An 18,939-nucleotide genomic window follows, 5' to 3' on the forward strand; every position below is an offset into this window, starting at 1 on the left:
CCTCTCTCCGAGAGTATATGTCAGCATCCCAGTCCACCTCGAACAAGCCTTATCCTGATTCTAGCCTGATGGTCTCCATGACTTGTCAGCTACCCACGTGCCGTCTGCCACGTCCTCAATCACTTCCCAAAAATACGGAGACACACTCTCCCGTACCGAAGTGACTTCCCCTCCAGTCGTCAGCCGATACCTGTAAAGCGAGGGATGACTCAGCTCTTAGCCCGCACTTCACCATCGCCTCTCTATGCTTGGCTAGAAGTGACCCATTTATCCCCATGACTCGGCTCTTAGCCCGCACTTCACCACCACCGCCGCCCGTTGGCCACCCGCGATGCTCGTGAACAAACAGTCGATGGGGGTTTCCTACTGTCGAATGCAGTTTCAATCCTAGCGACGGTGAGGAAGAAGGAGAGGATGAATATTGGGACCGACTCCTCCTCCGACTTTATGCCCAATACTGAGCGCGCGGGGTGGACTGATAGCCTGCACATACAAGAATCGCAGAAATACGGGGCTAGTTTCCCTCGTGGTACCTCCGACGGTCAAATCAGTTGGTGAACTTGGGGAGGGTTTTTTGAGAGGCCCCTGGGCCATTGAGGTCCTTGTAGGGGGTTTTTCTTGGAGGGTTATTAAAATGCTCTTGATGTAAAAAAAATCCCAACAGAGAGTAAAGCTCAAGTGTAAGAAGAAGCAGAGAGCAACTTAGGATGAAGCTAGATTTCTTGTGCTGCTATCTTTCTTCATATATCTTTTATCTTCTTATCTTATATCACAAAGAAGTTGAATGTATTTTTGAAGTACACCACAAACTTCTGGAAATACGGACTTCAATTATTATTTTTGTTTCAATGAGCATAAATGTTAATTTTACATATATGAAAATTTGTGTTTCTAATTTATTACTTAAAAAAGGTTAGGAGTCACCTATTTTTTTTCTACAATGAATTCTTCTATTATGCATCATATAAGAGTTTTTGTTACATCAAATAATGTTACTTTTGCTCTGTTTGTGTTATTTTCCATGAGGATCTGAACTAAATAACTATATTTTTTATTTTCAATTTACCTTAGGTTATAATGTTAATATTTGATTTTTGATATGTTTATTTCATGAAAAAGGGACTTAACCTTAATACTATGTTGTCAGCTATTCTGTGATATTTATCATTTGGGCACTCTTATTAATATCTCTATCGACTTTCTTGTTGCAGCCCTCGCAAGCATAAAACCATAGCTCAACTCTATTGTAAATGGTAGTTATCTTTGTATTATAGGTCTAATAGTGTGTCTATATATTGGTAAACTATTTTTAGGATCAATTGTGTGAATTTTAGAGTAGGTCTTGTAACAGCATACCTCTTTCGAATGTTATGATGATTGCATATATCAGTAATCTGAATTTGTGTTGTATTTATAAAGAGTCTTAATCGAGATGTTTTTACTTTGGCAGCTTGTTCTAAATGAGCCCAACATATTAGTTTTAAAATATGATATTTTTTATTGTATTATGTGGATGTTTGTTTGGTTTACTTACTATTCTCTTATTTCTTTAGTAAATTATATCTTTAGGTTGATATATATTGTTGACACAATTTACAATGACATGTATATCTTCCCTACATTTTATGTTTAGTGGCTTTAATAAGAATTTTAGTAATGAAATATGTCACCTTCATATTTAGAGATGTTGAAATTTGATAGTACTATTACATGCTTATTTTTTTAGTATGTTTTCAAGAAATGATCATTCATTGGTAGTCATATCCCCAAATAAATTTACACGCACAGTCATGACACTATATAGGAAAAAAGGTCGATTTTAATTTTTTTACTTACTTATTGTAAATAAGTATCATGTGTATATCTTTTGTCTATTATAGCAATTTCTCTCCCATTATCTGGCTTGTTACATTTTGATCAATGACTTCACTTTAGTTTCTATTACAAGATTATTTGTATATAATTTTATATTAATTTTAAGATTTCTTTAATATTGGAAGAATAAAATATAAACATTTATAAAAATTTACTAATTTTTCTTATATTTTTCATAAAGAATGTTTTTCTGATCGGGACAAAGTTGTTCAATATGTTTTTCAAGGGGAACTCAGCTAGTGCTTCTTTGATAATTATATCGTTTGTCAATGTTAATTAAAGTGATTCATGAACGTTCTTAAATTTTGGGTTTATTTTCTTAAATAATTTCTAGATTTAATGTGTATTGATTATAAGTTCTAAAATTTGAGGGCTTTTGCGATTTTTAACTTTTAAGAGATTTTTTGTTATTTTTATAACTTTGAGGTTTTTTAACAAATTTTTAAAATTTAAGTGATTTATGGTAATCCTTTGAGTTCATCTATGTTGTTTGCAAATTTTAAAATTATAGAATTTCAGGTGCATTTTTGTAATTTAAACTTTTGAGGTTATTTTACAGTTTTTGAAACGTTAAGGGTGTTAATTGAAAGTTTTAAAGTCTTTGGGGGGACTATTGTTAATTTTCAGATTTCATTTTCATTTTTTTAAGTTTTGAAAAGTTGGAGTGTTTTGTGTAATTTTGAACTTTTGATGATAATTTATGAATTATAATATGTTACCTATGTGTGATTTCTTAGTGTAATTTTTTTAAACTATTGAGCTATAGGTAGTTCACGTAGGATTAGTAGATGATATAATTAGTATATTAGTATAGAGTAAGATTTAAATAAAATATTAATACTTTATGAATTATAATATGTTACCTATGTGTGATTTCTTAGTGTAATTTTTTTTAAATTGTTGACATATAGGTAGTTCACGTAGGATTAGTATAGGATATAATTATTATTAGTATAGAGTAAGACTTAAATAAAATATTTAAAATAGTATTTCATGTATTTTATTATTCTTATTTTTTAAAATTGTTGAGCTATATATAGGTAGTTCACAATGAATTAATATCAAATATAATTAGGAATATGATAAATTAAGATTTAAATGAAATATTTAAAATAGTGAATGACAATATTGACCATAGAAAGCTTTTCCAGAATTTGTGCTTTTAAAGGGAGTATGATCTACAGTCTCAATATTGGTTAATTGTTCTATTACTTATATCAATTAATTATGTGAAATAAAATGCGAATCAATGTAAGTGAATGTCATCATGGTCACCTTATCTCTGTGTTGTTGTAACGCAAACGGATCAATTTGTTTATATCATGCTTTTTATGTTTAAAATAGGACTGGAAGTTGTGAGTCTCATATCGATTTCGTGTGGGGATCTAACTCCATTCTTATTTGGACCAAATAATGGTTTGAACAAGCCTACTCAACCACAAAATTAAAACAATTCCATACAAAAACTTGCAACTTGAAGATTTTTAGCAAATGGGTTGAAGATGTTTATTTCCGCATGTAATCCTGATGACAAAAATGTTGTCATGTACTTATGGTGACATATTTGGCCATGCATTAGGATGAATAGATGAATGGACTGAAGTAAGGTAACACACTCATAATTATGAGCTTTGTTCAATCTAATATTATATATCTATCTCAGACGTTGTCTTTCTACACTGAAACTTGAAGTTATAATAACATTGAATGCTATAATTTTATATTTTTAATAGTTCCTGCAGTTGAGTTTTCTTTTTATGGCCAAAACCTGAGCATTTGTTGAGTTATCTATTTAAAATGTGCTTTTTGTTAGAACTGAAACTTGCATAGCTATTGTAAAATCTTTATAATCAATTAAAAATTATGAGTTATAATTCTCTTTTTTAACAATTTATACATTGAGTTAAGAGTTTGAGGTGAGGGCAAATTAACCGGAGTTTCTGTCCATTCATAGTTTGAAAGAATCTGTGTGAAATTACTTCCATTTTTTGGAAAACAATACGAAATTACATAGTATGTACTGAATTACTTACAGGACTGATACTGTCTTAGTGCAGGCTTTTGTCAGCACAAAAGGTATTTATGCACTCAAAGAGGTTAAAAACATCATATTAGTTTGCCTAATTGAGTGGTTTACGACAAATGAAAGCTTCCATAGTTAGAACTTTCAATTTAGTGGAAATTAAGAAATAATAGTATATGATCAACTGATATATACAAACTTGATACTAACTACTATTTCCTTGTATTTATTTGTTATGAGCGAAATACATAACAAATAATAGTCTAAGTTGCATTGAAGATGTACAACTATATGATACTTGTACTACTTTAATTATAGCTCAATAAACTTATGGCTCTTTTGAGTCAAGATTTTTGTATTCATCTCTTTCAGAAATTTTTCTCAAACTATGCCTTAGTGCAAATAACCAACCATAAATTATATCATGTTTAAAGTGATTTGAGATTCATGTTCTCTGAAATTGGTATTTGTAATTAATTTTACAGTTCAGTATCCTGTACTTGCTTAAGGTACGAGAAATTGATTTAACATGACGTGAGGTATTGGACATGGCTATTGCATGCTCGTGATAAAATAATACTGCTATTTATGAAATTAATCATAACAAATTCAATTCGATTTAGTTCAAAACAGTATGTATGTTGATTAAATTCAAAGCCAGTAGTTTTCTCTCCTGGGAAGAAAAACTGAAAGCTTTTGCTTGTGATCACAGAGAACAATTTCACTCGGGTTGACGGAAATAAGTTCATGCGCCTCTAGAACAATTTTCTGTTGGAAAAGATCAGAGGGAATGAAGAGTTTACAAGTTGCTATTTGTTTCATTTTCTTTGTAAAAAATCTCCAGTTCAGGAAACTAATTACAAGGCACAATAGTAAAATAACGGTCATTTTTATAATAAGTAACCCCTTTAGAGATCAGTTGGTGTAATTGAGGATTAGCTGAACATAAGCCAACTGATTATTATTGAAAATAGAAAATACTGAAAGAGCAGTCAATACATTTCTGATATCTTTGTATAACTCACACCCATAGCATGATCTTGTTATGCTATTATTTCAAATTCATACCAATTTAAGGCAGCAACATTTATTATATCTTAGCAGTCGAGACTAGACTGCTAGCGCGACTTGTGGCAATTGTCGTCACATTGTTTGATGCAGGCTGGAATGTCTAACCCTTCTGTCATAAATCAGAACAAGCGTAAAAAATAATCATAAGTAAGTGAAAAAGTAAATACATGCATAAATGTACATGCATGCATACATATATTCATACCAGGCTTGAGATTATAGCACGACGATTCAGCACACTTTATTATGCAGCCAGCCGGACCACCAATTATACGACCAATTACATCAACAATTCCACCACTCAGTTTACAGGCCCCCTTGCAAGTAAGCTTGCAAAGGAATTTGGGGAGCAGTCGTCCACACAGTGGACAGCATAGGTTGTAGCAAAACTCAGAGCCAGCTGAGCTTGGGCTTATGAGCAAGAAGAGAACAATAAAGAGAGCTAGGTTTCCCCTCATTGATTTTTGTTCCATGATCCTATTTTTTTTTTGAATGATCAAGAGAGTCGTTAGGAGATGTACTTATAGCAGAAAGAGCACATCAAATGTATGAATGTGCATGTGCACATGTTTACACGCAAATTTTTTAAATTTGGAAAGTAAAAATTTTCTATCATGTTTCGTAGCACGATAGAGAGCCCATTTTGATACTAAAGCAATTGAAAACATCCAATTAGTGTGTACTCTTTCATTATAAATCGCTGCTCGAACACAATATATACAGAGGAAACATAATACTACTGCAATGAAGAAATGTATGATCATAACCAAACGTAAGCTAAGCCATAACCAAATGTAAGCTAAGCCATATTGTTGAAATTAGCTTGAAACAGGCAGCCAACATTATGACAACTAATTATATCATTAGTTACACATAAATTTCACACACAGAGATAATTCATAAGAAAGATTTCTGAACATTACTAAAAGGTAGTAGTTGTCCATTATTTATCATTCTTTAGATACAGTCACACAACTGAAGGCTTATTAACATATATTTATAGATTTATATAATATGCTTCCTTTAAAAAGATCCTTGCTGCTAAGTAGTGCATTTCTTCACACGATCATCAACGCAGGCCTCCCATCCTTCCCTTCTGTTGAGTCAAGATCAAAACTTACATCAGTAATCATTCCAGTTTCACATAAAAAAAAGAAAAATTCTTTAAGGACCCAAAATATGGGACCAATAGGGGAGACAAGTGAGGTGTCCCCCTCCTATTGAATAATGAGTTGGTCATCATTAATGATGACCAACTCATTATTCAATAGGAGGGGGACACCTCACTTGTCTCATTTATTGGTCCCATATTTTGGGTCCCTGTAGCAAAGCTCAAAAAAAAAAGAACATTTTATTTTACCTGGGTCATGATGAGCACATGCGGACTTAGCACACTCAGAGCTGCAGTTAGACTCAGCCTGAGGTGGGGCTCGGGGAAATACTGGTGTAGGTACAGAAATGTACTCAAAGAAGCATAACTAATTGCAATATATCTTCCCATTACCCCGAGACCTGCAATTAGGAAAGCAACATGGAAAGCAGTCTTTGTAGCTTGCAGAGCTTTGGCCAATAAGCAACAAGAGCATAGTCAGAACTATGGTAACCCTCATAGTCTTAGTCTCCACAATTTTACTGAATGATTGGAACCTGAAACAAGTACTGCTGATTTATAAAGGTTTGAGATTACAGTGCCACGCGCTATTTACGTGGTTGAATCCTAGAGCTAGTCTAAGCATAGTTTGTGCGGAAAAGGGAAAGAATAAAAGAGCAAGCAATGTTTTTATTTATATATTGAGTTCCTACAGTGGCTACTATACTTTCAGAAATTCATAGTTGTCTACAAGTAGAGACCCTTATGTTTTAGTACCCTTCTTAACTTTTAAGCAACTGTTCATTTTATAACATATAAGACAGGCTCTTGCATTAGACGTTGGGTCTAAGTGTAATCAGGATTCAGAATACTCAAATAATTGAAACAATTGGTGATACCATAAATTTAGCAAGACTCTTTTTTTTTAACTGACTTACAAAGCCGAACTGACTTATAATAGTGATCTGATCGTTGATGTTCTTAGTTGCTTTGAAGGGGAGGGGCAAATAGAGAGAGTTATTTTTAATAAGTGCACACGTGAAGGGATTCTCATAATAGTATCAGTTTATTTCAGGTCCCTCAATATAGAAGGGATTCTGACGATAGTATCAGTTAGTTTCATGTCCCTCAAATTAGAAATATCTATAGAATCTGGGGACAAAGTGATCGTACATCCTCTTCTTGAAGGTTATCAGGTTTCAACTATGAGATTAAAGCCTAGCATTTCTGGGTTCATGTGAAACGAATAATACATTAGACCAACTCATTGGTTTGTCCAAATTTTCAACAAATGTTGCTCTATAACCCTTTGAACTAGCTATGCACATGCAGTTTGCATCTATAAGCATATGCATATGCACCAAGCTAATACATAAAAGAGTAGTGGTCCAAAACGCTGGACTTTTCAATAATCTAACTTTGTTGTTGTGCAAGCTAGCAGAAATATGATGATTAGAAAATGCTCTGAACCATTTTTTTTTCCTAAGGGCAAAAAGGAAAATGCTGAAACCATATCAAACAGGTCTGGAAATTACACGACAATAGCCAGCATTCTCAGATCATATTCGAAATCGGGAATTGTTAAAGTCCATAACTTCTTTTCTTTGGATGAAAAGTGTATATATATATATATAATATATAATATATAATGAGAGAGAGAAGAGAGAGAGAGAGAATATGGAGAACCTTATATATATATATATATATATATATATTTATATATATATATATATATATATATATATATATATATATATAATATGAGATAATGGGTATCCTTGTCATAGGAGGGGATTTCCTCCTATGACGCCTCTAAAATCACATGATTGAGCGACATTATGGATGATCCGCTCCGTTGAACTTGATCTACATATTCTAAACCCCAACACACCAAGTTTGGGGTGAATCCGTCGTCGTTTGATCCTCTATCGAGCCATGTGAAAAGTTCTATTCATTCAAAACCGTTAAAATTGATACGAGTGGATGAAGGGTCAAACGACGACGGGTTCACCCCAAACTTGGTGTGTTAGGGTTTTAGAATATATAGATCAAGTTCAACGGAGCGGATCATCCACAATGTCGCTCAATCATGTGATTTTAGAGGCGTCATAGGAGGAAATCCCCTCCTATGACAAGGATACCCATTAATCTCATATATATATATATATATAATATATATATATATATATATATATATATATATATATATATATATATATTATATAATAGAGAGAGAGAGAGAGAGAGAGAAATATGGAGAAAAATATATATATATATATATATATATATATATATATATATATATAGAGAGAGAGAGAGAGAGAGAGAGAAACCAATACTTGTATGTGTGTATGTGATTGAGCTTGAAGTATCTACACACAAGTATAAACCTAAACTAAATTACCCAATCTTGAAGGTCTTCAATATAGCTTGACTTGGTTGCGGATAAAGCTTGATCTTGTATATGACTTGAATTGTATTACTTCACTCCACTATTTCCGCTAACCTCCATTTGATATGATCGTTATGCCGCAAATTCCATCCAACCTCCAACATCAATATTTGTGTAGATTACCTAACAAAACAAATGCAAACACTCGACACACGTTGTTACGAATTGTTTGTAATCATCAAAACAATATTAGGGAGTAGGCTCATAAACATGAGACCTAACAAGGTTAACATGATAGTCAATAAAAAAAACCCTAAAAGTTAACATGTTCTGGTGAAAGTTAACATGCTGCTAGGAATAGATGTTGTTACAGCAGTGCCCATGAGGTTCTTGTAGTAAGAGGTTAGTTCGTTAACAATTTTCTCACTTAAGTTTTAAGCATAGTTTACGCTTCTAGCCTAATCAGATTACTTAAAGAATGGAGGTCTTTTGCGGAGCTAGTACCTTAAAGTGAGCTAGATTCGAAAAGCCTAAACCTGATGAACAGTTCATTCTGGTGATCTGTTCAGTGATGTTCTTAGTTCAGAGAAAATAGAAGGATTGCTCAAGACAAATTGTAATGTGCTGATTGGATGAAGTGTTTTCAGTTTACCCAAATTAGAAATATCTATAAAACCTAGGGACAAAACAAAGCATGTCCTCTCCTTGAAGGTCATCAGATTTCTTATGGATGGATGAGATCAAAAGGCAGCATATCTTAATGAATAGGTCAATATGACTGGATTAAACAGGAGAATAATTTCAGGGGTTTATCTAAATTTTAGAGCCTGTGTCACTCTATAACTCTTTCAAGTAGCTATGAACGTGCAATTTGTGTCTATAAGAATGAACTATGCAAGCGAGTGTGTATAAAAGGCAGTGGTTCAAAATGCTTTCAGTAAGCTGAGTTCAGTTTTGTGCAAGTTGACAAAATTTTGATGATAGAAAACACTCTGAAACCAAATCAAATAAGACCAGGAACTACACTGAAATAGCCAGCATTATCAGTTGTTCTCCAAGTTAGCTCGGCAGTTCTTACAGCAATAAAAACGAAGATCAGAAATATGCCGAAGTTCATAACCATTTCTTAACATGAAAAGTTCAATATATGCCTCATAAATTTTTAAGACTCGAGACAAGTTTGGTGGATATTTTGGGTAATCATCTTATGAATTTTCGTTATGATTCATTTCTCAGGGGCTATAAAGCTGAAATATAACCAGTTGATATTGCTATTTCGTTAATAAAAATGTGTGGCGCGATTACACCCTCTCTTCTCATGCTCTTCCATTTAATTATGTCTCTCTTCTAGATCATACATAAATTTCTCCATCTTTTCTTTTATTATCAAATACACTAATCAAGAGGATCCAAAAAGGTGTTTAATTGCATTTCTTGTCACCTGTATGAATGCAGGCTTTCATTTTTATCCCATGATTCCCATATTATATGCATGAAACACAAGCATCAAAAACAAAAATAAATAAATAAATAAATAGACCCATTCATTTTGAAATTATGCATCTAAGTATAGCATGTGCTGAAAAAGATAGAATAAAACAACAGGCCATAAGATTCTTTTCATATGGTTGAGCCCCACAAACACTGATACTTGTGGAAATTCAAAGTTGTCTGCAAGAAAAGATCCTTCCGTTTTAATACTACTTTTAATATTTAAGCAATACCTATAAGATAGACTCATGTATTTGACATTGAGTCCAAGTGTTACCAGATTACTCAAAGAATTTAAATATTTTGTAATATTAGTACCTTAAATTTATCTACATTACAAAGCCCAAACTGACGAATAGTTTATTATTGTGATTTGCTCATTGTTCTGTGAAGGAGAGAAACAAAGAGGGTTTGTTTTTTGACAAGTGCACACGTGAATTGGCTTCTGATACTAGTATCAGTTAGTTTCAGGTTACCCATATTAGAAATATCTATAAAAAAAATACTAGGGCCAAGTTGAGCGCGCATATCCTCTTTTAAAAGGTTGCCAGGTTTCAAATATGAGCTTAATGTAGAATTTCTTGGTTAATGTGAAACTAATAAGACGGAAGATATTGAAAGATAACCAGTTAAACCTGTCGCTGTCTAAATAAAAATGTGTCACGCTTATGCACTCTTACCTTTTCATTCTCATTTATTTATTTATGTCTACCTTCCAAATAATACATAAATTACTTCATCTTTATGTAATCAAATACAGCAATCAATCCTAAAGCCGGTTAGTAGCAATTCTCGTCACATGAATGCACTGCAAAAGTTTCAAGGCATATGTATCTGATGCGAGCAAAATGTTAAGTTTTAAATTGTAAATAAAGAAGCATATTAAGTTATTAAAGAAATATCAACACCCAGTCTTGATTCATCATCCTTATAGCTTTTAATTGTGAATCACACATTTCTAATCGATGATAATCAGGCTTTGTTACGGACAGTTCAATCCTCTTTACAACTACCTTAACTTTCAGTAAATTGTTTCAACCATTGCTCGAATCAATATAAAATCTAGATAATAGCTCCTAGAAACCATTTTTTATAATGTGAGAACAGCAATGCTTGGGAGCAACCACGAATATTAAACCACATTTCTCAAAAAATAGAATAACTAGTTATAACTTTAGGTATTTGTACATTTCACACGCACGTGCACACACACACACATAGTTGATGTCAAAGATTTCTGGACACAATTACAAAGCAGCAGTTGCCAGCATTCTCAGTTCTCCAAGTTGGATTGGCAGTTTTAAAGCGATACAAACAAAGATAGGAGATATGCTAATGTCCATAACTTCATTTCTTAAAATGAAAACTTTAATAAATACCTTACAAATTTTTGGTTAATAAGTTTGGTGGATAACTTGGATAACCAGTTAATATTGTTGCTGTTTAAATAGGAGTGTGACACAGATACCCTCTACCTTCTCATTCTCCTCCATATATTTACGTCTTGCTTCTGAATCCTACGTAAATTACTTCATCTTTATTTTATCAAATACAGTAATTAAGATCACCCGAAATCATCTTTATTTTATCAAATACAGTAATTAAGATCACCCGAAAGAGGTCACCGTTATGGTCGAATGCAGAGTTCCTTCTCAGCTGATATGCATGAAACAAAAACACCAAAAAAATTAGTAGATAGAAAAAAATATATAAAACTAATAAAATTCAACATTTATGAGCCTTGTGTCTCATAATCTAACCTGGGTCAAGATGTTCGGACGAAACTGTATCGCCCACGCATGACACAAAGCAAAGAACTTTACATCCTGCATGTGAGGATGTATGTGCTCTGCAATCAGTAGCAGCAATCATAGCAGTCACTACAGCTGCCCAAACTCTGTACAAAGAGAAAGAAGAACAAAGTAGCAATACAAAGTATTTCCCTCTAGGAATTTAGATCCATAATTTACAACACACGTAGCTTTGTGCCTAATGTCTTATATAATAGCCTTGAAGCACAAATTGCATGATTTTTACAGTTTTAATGCCGCAATTAACTTTGAGCTACCACCCATGAATTTCTGGTGACCCCGTGAAATCATCAGAATGGGGTAAAAATGTGCAAGGTCTAATAGCCGAATTGTTCAGTAAGATTTTAACTCTGGGTTTCTTAAGAAAAAAAAAATTGGAGAGGTAGTTTTTCAGGGAGCAATAAGAATACTGGTTAATAGACTAATATATCAGATTAGGCAAGTTAGTCTGGATTTTTTTTTTTTTTTGTTGTGTGTATACCGTTTACAACCCTATACTATGGCTCATGCATTTGATGTTGAGCCCAACTATTAGGAGAGACTCCCATTTTATGGAGAATCGGTCGAGATAAGACAGTAGTTTTTCTTAATATATAAGTTGAGTTTCTACAGGAGGGTTGTGGTCCAAAATTTTCTTCTAGCAGAATTACTCTATCAGAAATTTTAAACCATAAGATATAGGTTCAGGAATTTGTTCTCCAGGATTATCATTAACCTATCTTTCAAATAGATAGCTTGCTTCTGTAAAGATTAAGATAAGATCCACCATTTCTTAATGTGACTAGTATCTTTCAAAGTATTTAAACAACACGATTAGTTAGCATTTCAGTCTGCCCAAACCGATTTTTTATAATATATCTTCATAGATTATAAAATTTCAAATGGATAAATGTGACCTAAATGAAAAGAAAATTATCAATGAACTCAATATGAAACAGATGAAACAGTTTCCCTTCTCTCCCATACTCTTGGTACAACCAGCTGGTACTGTTGATATCTCAATGAAACGATCAAATACAGTTGATTCAGTATCTTAACATGTCTTTATTTATTTATTTATGCCTTTTTCCTTAATCATATTCAAGTTGCTCTTCATCTTTATTTTTCATCAAATATCGCAATCAAGAAGATCCAGATGGCAGCTTGGCGCACTTATTGGAACAGGTATTTAGGCAGGTTTCCATGTCTTTCCCCTCTGATATGAAGGTACACACAAACATATCATAGTTATTAAGATTAAAAACATGGTATTTCATAAACATGTTGATACTTTATTAAAAAAACATGATATTTCATAAACATGTTGATACTTTATCTTACTTGGATCAAAATGAAGGCATGCGGACTTAGCACAGTTAGCAGCACAGCCAGTATTAATGTCAGCAGTTCCAATGGCGCAACAGGAAAAACACAAAAATCTGACATGTTAAATGAGACAATATGCCTAGTCTTAACTTTGTATAACAATCATGGTAGCAGTCTGCTGAGCCCTACCTAAAAAAAATACAGCGAGTATAATAGCAAGAGCTAGGGCACTCTTCATGTCTTCGGCTCTGAAATCTCACTTTGCATACAAGAGAACCGGTTTAAGCATAAATATATTGTTATGTTATATGTTGAAGTGCCACATGGGGCAATTGTTCTTAGACATTCAGTCCTTTTGACTGTCTACAGGCCATAGTGGTTCATAAGGACCGAATGAACAATATGTACGTTTACATGTTACAACTTTGAGTTGTTAAGGTAAAATCTGGAGTTTGTAATGTTGAAGGGAAAGAAGAAGACTAATATATTGTGGTAGATGAGTTTCGATGCTCCTAGTTCAGTTGTACCAGAGTTATGATTTTGAGTTTATTTTCCTTTGTGAAACTAGAATCGAAGTTGTTTGAGAAAACTTCCAGCAATAACAATTTCCGGTTTTGCACTTGGTCAATAATGTTCACATTTAGACAATCACCTATGAAGTATTGAATTATTAAAATTGACATATTTGACCATCTAATTAAAAAGTACAGGTAAGAGGTTTAAATCCTTTCATGTAGCAGTCGATTAGCAAAATTTTATAATGTCTTATGTGTGTAATAGTCAGTTAGTAAATTTGCATGATATTATTCCAATACTAGGCAGATGAATATTTTTCTCTCATTTTCCTTTATCCTTATAGAGAATGGATCATGCTATCATAATGAGCGCGTTTGGTACATTGTAAATGAACATATATACGTTATGCTTTTAATGCTCTTTAAATGATGTGTCAATTTCTGCCTTGGCTGTTGAACATATTCTCATCTATTTTAGCTTTCGAAATAATGAACAGTAGATGAAAGTTGCACCTGATTTGAGGGATTCATATATTACCGATCTTCTTAACTCTTCTGGTTGTCACTACTTACACTGGAGTCTTTAATATAGTCAATTAAGTCATAATATTTGCTAGGATGCCCACTCGCTCCTTTACTTCTTTTAAATGAGTACAAAATGTGGTTTCCCTACGGAAACTATAGAATTTTGTTCAGTCAAATATCAAACTATGATTATACACGAATAGTGTCCATATCAAGTATGCATTCATGTCAGCTATAATCTGTCTAATTATTTGTGGAAACCATTTACAGAGCTAATGTAATTCATGATAAAATAGAGTTCATATATCAGAAAAATAGGTAAGAAAACAATAGAGTAAAATTGAATATAAAAAGAATTTTTCATAGATGAGAAGGGTGTCTGTAGGCACGAGTAGGTAAACTTTTTTCTTAATGGGTCGGCTGTTCTAGCGTTTTGCCATCACCTATTCCAAATCCGTTAAGCATAGAGAACAGAGTAATGAAAACATAGAAACAAAATGAAAATATAAAAACTGGATTTTCTAAAATAAATGATTAAACTACAGAAATAAAGGAAATAAAACTTGTTGGTTCAGGAACATATTTGAATAAATGTACGAGTGACCTGTCAGATATTTAAAGCCAAACTAAATCATGGTATTGATAAGCCTATATAGTCTACAGTTAGTTTTCCCTCTCTTTTTCCCTTTCTCTTTTTCCTACTAACAGTGACAAATAGTTCACGCTACGTATTTGATGAGTTGGGTTTCTGTTTATATAAATGATTAAGAATTTAAATTCCACATCCAAAAAGAAAATTCAAAGATTCCTCATCATCAATCAGCTTCACAAAAGACACCCCCAAACAACCCTTTACTTATTCTTAGTCGTTGTAAAGTGAGAAGGTTTCTCTTAAACCATAAATTTATCACAAATGGTACTAAATTAAAGTTGTAAATATAGGAGAAATGTTTAAGACTTCAAGTCTCTCTTTTTCAGTAAGTTGATTACCACTAGCATCAAGCACCACCAAACTGCCAAATGAACAAGATCTTTGGCAAATAACTACAATAACGATGCCTATATGCCAAAATTTTGGGGTTCTCTATATTTGGCCAATAACGCTTCAGACAATTAACTGTGGCTACTGTATACGCTGTGCAATGATATAACAGACACAAACATATGACATGACGGAACGAGCTGAGAGTAAAACAGTTCAATGAAATGTAGCTTCCAGAGCATATATTGTAATACATTGTCTACTCAGTGATTAACCATTTACAAAAAATTTATATCATTGGAAAATATGAGTACATCAAGTTTTATGACTGTCTGTACTTTCTGAGACTTAATTTTAAATTATTGATAATAATTTAAAGTGTACACGACACGCTGAAACTGACTTTACATTCTGGCTTCTGTTTATTGTATCTTTTCTATCTTAAATCCTTATCACATGTTCTATTGATTTAGTAAGCAAATGTGAGCAACATAGTTTACACAATCTTTTACTTGAAGATAAACAAGGTTTTTCTAAGTTGCTACCCGTACCTTTAAAACTCTTTGGTGACCTAAAAGTGTAGTTCAAACTCCAGCCTGTAATAATCTGGATATTGACCTGCATTTTATGAAAAAACAAAGGAAATAGAAACCTTAGTACAATGAATTACATCAGAAACTCAGACAAAACATATCATCATTACTATTTTAAATACTAACCTAACCTGCTCATCTTGGGTATATTTAGAGCTTCTCTTTGCTTCCTGATGCTCAATAGCCTCATCATCATGCTCCAGGAATAAGGCCCATAGTTGCAATGACTTCGTGCACCAAGCACTGATGCTCTCAACTTAACAGGATCAAATACAAATGGAAGTTCATTTTCTTGCACCAAGCTCGGAGGGATTTTTGGCCCTTCCTTTTTCTCTTGCATAATCCTCTCCCCCCTTGCAAAGTACATGCAGGCAAGTCCTTGAAATCTCCATGCCTTTTCCAAGGAACAGTAAGAGTTTGCAAATCATCATGACAACAATTTAAACATGTGGGTATTGAATTCACACGCTTTAAGCCAAGGCTGATGCTCTCTGGTTGCTGCTAAACCCCGATCGCCGAAGGGCGGAGATGCTGCTAAATGTCTCATCAAATAAACCAAATCTACTTACATCTGAGAAGACAAGTAGTAGAATAACATGTTCTGGTATTATTCCTTCCACCTGCATCACCTCAAACTTGACAGAGGCATATGTAGAAAGTGAGTATAGCCTTCCCACTTCTCTCGCTAACATCTCTCCGAGCATATCTTGTGACACCTCAAAAGACATGCATTTCTTATCTACATCAAGCATTGAATTTCCATCCAATAACTCCAACTTCAACCCCCTTTGAGCCTCAACAGTTGGGAGAATGTTCTCAACATCTGAGTAACTACAGAAATTTTCTTTTTCTTCTTCAAGTTTAAATGGCACAAAATCTTCAACTGACCTTTCTTTGTTTCCTTCCACTGTATCATCCTCTGTTGACATATACATTGAAGCCTCAAAATTTTTATGAATGCTTTTAGATTTTGCATACATTCCCACCAGTGCATTGCCTATGTACGAATCTGAAACCAAACCCATCTTCATAACGGATGCATGTATTTGCTTCCCCAGATCAATAGCTGCCAAGTCAGCACACCCTCCTAGAATTCTTGCAAAAGCCACTGGCTTAGCATGAAAACCACTCTGTTGCATCCGATAGAAAAGACTCAGAGCTTCACTAATTCCTTTATTCTGCAAGTAACCCATGATTAAAGTTTCATATGAATTCATGTTCTGCCTTTGCATGCTATAGAAAGCTTTAGAGGCATTGTCAATGCTTCCACATTTGACATACATACTTATAATTGCATTTCCAACAATAACATCGGAAATGTCAAAACCACTCTTGACAACCCGGCAATGCATCTGCTCACCCATCTCTAAAGACTTTATTTGTGAACAAGCCCCAAGAACACTGGAGAGATTGAACTCATCAGGAACTAATCCAGCTTGGTGCTCACCATTGAAAAGATCAAGAGCCTTATGTGGCAGAGAATTCCAGCAGTACCCAGCAATCATGACGTTTGTCAAGATCAAATCACGAGAGGAGGAAGTGTATGAAAACAACTTCTCAGCACTCTCAATGTGTTCACATTTTGAATACATGTGAAGAAATGATGCACTCACAAAGTTAGAAAATTCAAACCATATTTTCAGGCTCAGAGCGTGAATCTGCTGGCCAATATATATTGATCTAAGACCTGTACAAGCGTTTACCGCTGTTGATATGGAGTGTTGGTCCACTTGTATCTGAATTCTCCTCAAAGCACAAAATGTCTCAAGGGCTTCTTCGAATTGAAGATTTTGGACAAGGCCTGCCATTATTGCAGTCCATGAAACTACATCTCGTACTAGCATTCCAACAAAGATCATTTTTGCATCTAAAATCTCTCCAAATTTGATGTACATAGATATTAGAGCATTCCCAATAGAAAGATAAGACAGATGAGCAGTTTTTATGATGTGCGCATGCATTTGTTTACCTTCTTCTTTGTAGAGGCACAAGTTAATCACGTTAACCAAAGCTCCTTGCTTTGGATTCAAATTCAAAGCTAAAAACTCCTCTGCGAGCAGCACTGCCTCCACTCTGCAGCCATGTAAGTGATATCCAGAGATTAACAAAGAATATAAGGAGATATCAGGGCTTCTTACCCTTTTAAAAAGTTTGCCCATATGGTCTACTTCCCCAGTCTTAGATAACAACCTAACCAACTCAGCTACAACAAACGTATCTCTATCCAGTCCAATTTTGATAGAGTAAACATGAAGATTCTTACAAAACTCAAACATCTCCAAAGAAGCAGCAGCGTTAGCTACAACCCTCAAAGTCACCAAATCCATAACAATCCCAACCCGACACATCTCCTGGCAGAGGTCCACAGCCTCAACAAGAAATCCATTCTGAACATAACCGGAAATCATCGTATTCCAGGTAACCGAACTCTTTATAGGAATTTCATAGAACACTTTAAGTGCATCATGTATAGCCCCACATTTTGCATACATATCAACAACCCCAATCTCCACAAACCTATCAAATCCGAACCCACTCCTAAAAACTAACCCATGAACCATAAGGCCAAGCTCAAGTACACCAAAACCTGAACAGCCCTTTAGAACTGACGACATAACAAACTGATTCGGCCTCAAACTGCTCTCCATCAACCTCTTAAACAACCCGAATGCTTCAATCTCAAACCCAAATCCAACATACCCCGAAATCAAAGTGCACCAAGATACAACATCTCTCTCAGGCATTTCATCAAACACCTTAACGCTGCTGCTCAAAAACCCAGCTTTAGCATACACAAACAGCATCACATTCGAAACCAAGATCTCGTCTTTCAATCCAGACTTGATCAAGTGAGCATGAATCAAACTACCCATTAAGTAATTCTTCGACCTCATGCATCTCCGAAGGAAACCTAAGTGGGGATCGCCGTTAGAAGGCGGGAAAATTCGATCCAAGGGGCCTAGTATCTCCAAAAGCTCGCTCATGCTTCCAGTTTTCCAGATGGGCCTCCTTGAATTTCTCGAAAGATTGGGATTTGAGAGGGTTGAGAGTCTAAATTGGTTGATTTTGTTGGGTTTGAGGGTGAAGAGAGAAACAGAGGGAGCACTGAAGAGAGATCTTAACATAACAATGTTCGATCTCGATGGCGGCGGATTTGAGGCGTTGATCGGCGATGAGCATTGCTGAGGGCGGAGGGGAAGGTGGCGGTGGTGGCGGCGCGATTTAAAATGTTGAAGACACTTATGGGTGTTTTTACTATGGATGGG

General features: G+C 34.3%; 1 protein-coding gene and 2 long non-coding RNA genes across 6 annotated transcripts; all 3 read right to left on the reverse strand.

The window, feature by feature from the left end:
* Positions 4,839-5,461, reverse strand: LOC109820250. The gene is made up of 2 exons (XR_002241785.1): positions 5,175-5,461; positions 4,839-5,078 (listed from the first exon to the last, which is right to left on the reverse strand). It is a non-coding gene; the product is annotated as an uncharacterized LOC109820250 (long non-coding RNA).
* Positions 5,755-8,504, reverse strand: LOC109820504. The gene is made up of 3 exons (XR_002241869.1): positions 8,464-8,504; positions 6,330-6,616; positions 5,755-6,065 (listed from the first exon to the last, which is right to left on the reverse strand). It is a non-coding gene; the product is annotated as an uncharacterized LOC109820504 (long non-coding RNA).
* LOC109851413 (pentatricopeptide repeat-containing protein At4g18520-like) lies at positions 10,697-18,925 on the reverse strand. Of its 4 annotated transcripts, none has more exons than XM_020421536.1 (4): positions 15,805-18,925; positions 15,632-15,698; positions 11,703-11,791; positions 10,697-11,598 (listed from the first exon to the last, which is right to left on the reverse strand). In XM_020421536.1, exon 1 carries the CDS (start codon positions 18,796-18,798, stop codon positions 16,144-16,146), a length of 2,655 nt encoding a protein of 884 aa, XP_020277125.1. In that variant the 5' UTR covers positions 18,799-18,925; the 3' UTR covers positions 10,697-11,598; positions 11,703-11,791; positions 15,632-15,698; positions 15,805-16,143. The 4 variants fall into 4 exon arrangements, with proteins under 4 accessions (XP_020277125.1, XP_020277122.1, XP_020277123.1 ...); XM_020421533.1 differs by having other exon boundaries at positions 11,703-11,839; XM_020421534.1 differs by having other exon boundaries at positions 15,800-18,925.

This window comes from Asparagus officinalis, chromosome 8 (assembly GCF_001876935.1).
Source record: "Asparagus officinalis chromosome 8, Aspof.V1, whole genome shotgun sequence".
NCBI classification, from domain to species: Eukaryota; Viridiplantae; Streptophyta; class Magnoliopsida; order Asparagales; family Asparagaceae; genus Asparagus; species Asparagus officinalis.

Coding starts and splice junctions, on each gene's coding strand:
- LOC109851413 (XM_020421536.1), bottom strand. CDS start 18,798: ATGTTAAGATCTCTCTTCAGTGCTCCCTCTGTTTCTCTCTTCACCCTC.